Source organism: Gavialis gangeticus, unplaced genomic scaffold, assembly GCF_001723915.1.
Source record: "Gavialis gangeticus isolate Ggan-Ray unplaced genomic scaffold, GavGan_comp1, whole genome shotgun sequence".
Taxonomy (NCBI): Eukaryota; Metazoa; Chordata; order Crocodylia; family Gavialidae; genus Gavialis; species Gavialis gangeticus.
This window is the reverse complement of record NW_017729022.1, coordinates 36,877,598-36,879,917: the sequence shown is the minus strand read 5'-3', so window position 1 is coordinate 36,879,917 and position 2,320 is coordinate 36,877,598. Positions and strand designations below refer to the sequence as shown.

General features: G+C 41.8%; 1 protein-coding gene across 1 annotated transcript in view; it reads right to left on the bottom strand.

Moving 5' to 3' along the window:
* OTOGL (otogelin like) overlaps positions 1-2,320 on the bottom strand; it is a 187,639-nt gene that overhangs the window by 64,777 nt on the left and 120,542 nt on the right. The window contains exon 30 of the mRNA XM_019514788.1: positions 823-979. Coding sequence (XP_019370333.1) covers positions 823-979 — 157 coding nt within the window. The remainder of the gene's footprint in view (positions 1-822; positions 980-2,320) is intronic.

Below are 2,320 nucleotides of genomic sequence, written 5' to 3'. Positions count from 1 at the left end.
TGGGGTTTTTTTCCATAAAACCAAACCTGTAAAATATAGTCTTATAAGAACTGGGTTTAACACAAATATGGCCTAAGAAAAAAAACTGGAAAACATTTGTATATTGTTTCTCTCATTCGTTGCTCAAGAAAGTTAAAAAATAAATAAATATAGCAATTGGAAATAATGGCAAAAGCAGTCTTAATTGGGTAGTATTATGAAATGTAAAATAAGACAAAGCTTTTAAAGTAAGAGTTCAGAATTATCATGAACCAGCTCTGAAAAGAAAACAACATATACATGGATGAAGAAATTATAGACATATTTTAACTCTGGGTTTGGAGTGAAGGGTACAGTATTTCTTTAATTGCCATGCATCAAAAACTTACTATGATAGGCCAAGTAGCTTAAGAAACTGGGGTACACTAGTAGTAAGAACAAGGATGAGTGGACAACAGGAGATTCTAACTTGAAGCATCTCCTGGGGCTCTACTGGATTCAATTCTTATCACTGCTTGACTAACTGTACTTTATTAAGGTGATACATTGCTTTTTAATTATTTGTTTCCAGTTGATTTTTTTCAGAGCTATTTAGAAATTCTATTTTTTTTTACATTAAAAAGTTATTTAATAAAGAATTTCCAAGAGTTCTTTAGAAGTCAGCATTGCTGCTCTTTTGTCTTCAGTGTCCAAAAAATAAATTTCATTTAAGCCAAACTCCAGCTGAACGCAGTGAGAAAACAAAAGTAAAAAATTCAAGTGACAATAAAGGGGGTAATAACTGAATAAGAAACATGTCCTGAGTTTGATTTTATGATTTTACTAACTTGATATAGTACTTACGACAGAGAGAAGGAGATCTCCAATGAATTACTACACCCTGCTCACAGCATTTGTGAGAGTAAGCTGCGATGCTTGTGCATAAACACTCACAGTCTCCACCAAGATTACAGTTACATGTGTCTGTATGGCAGTTTTTGACAAATGAAGTCACATCAATCTGAAAAGTGAAGAGAAAAAAAATGTGTACATGTATCCCCACCCAATCTGGTCTATTTGCACTCAAAACTACCAATTTCAATAAGAATTCGCTTTCCAGAAAGACACAAAATTAAATCCTTTAAGCCTACTGGGGGGAAGTATGAAAATTTGAAACATTTGGATAAAATTACTTTGTTTTGTAAGATAGATAAAATTAGAAATTCTCAGTGCCTACAAACAAGTAGCACCTGATCCTTCTCTCTCTTTCTCCCTCTCTCTCTCACACACACACTCACACACACGTGCATGCTTGTCATGTACAGACATTCAGTTTCTACTGGGAGAATCTCTATTCCCAAAGTAGAAACCAAAAGTCTGCAGATGTTCAAGCTTTTGTTCCCAAAGCAAAAATGCTGATTCCAGGAGAAAAAGAACCCAACTTTAACCAAGTAAAAATTGCTCACAGTATAGTTTCTCCCTGGAGATTAAGCTTCTCCCAGAACACCTTACCCCTGGGGACCAGGAAGAGTGGAGAAAGGAAAAAGGTTCCTGTGCTTTCCAAAGACTGAGGTCACCCTTCTTTGGAGAAGGGGTGGAGGACAGTTGCTCCCATCCCTCTCGTAGACTGGGAATGGAAGGAAGAAGTAGATACCAGCTGCTTCCTGCCTGCTTCTCACTCTAGAGTTCCCAGAGCGAGATGCAGGCAGGGATTTTGCTGCACTGGGGCTCTGGAGCTGGGTGCCGGGAGCAGCATATCTCCCTACCTACTTCTCCCACCTATGATCCCAGTGTGAGCAGGCAGGGGCTTTGCCATGCTGCTCTGTTCACTTGGCTGCTGGGTACTGGGAGCCAAGTACAGCCCCCTGACTGCTTCTCATACCAGGGTCTGTAGCACAAGAAGCAGGCAGGGGGCTTTGTTCTGCTGCTACAGTTTCCCCTGGGAATGAAAGCACTGGAGTAGAGAACCCTTTCCCCAGAACAGGATAGAATCACCCCAGTCTCAGGGGACCAGAGGCATTTGTGGAGTCACAATGCAAAATCATTTCTCATGGTGGAAATTTTCCACCACTAGAAGGGAATGTTTGTATAAAGGCATAAACAGAAAGGTCTGCCATTCTCACCTCTAAAGTAAGTATTGTATAGTCTACAGCAGGGGTTTTCAATCCCCAGGCCGTGGCCCAGTGCCAGGCCATGTCAGGTCAGCTGCTGGTCTGCAGCACAGTTGGCTGCTGGACCAGTAGAAGCCACAGACTAGCAAACTGTGCCCTCCCCACCCCCTCCACAGAGCCAGGTGGAGAAGCTGTGGCTCCTTCTGCAGGACCCACAGCAGCACAGCGTTTGGCTCACCCCCCCCCCCCCC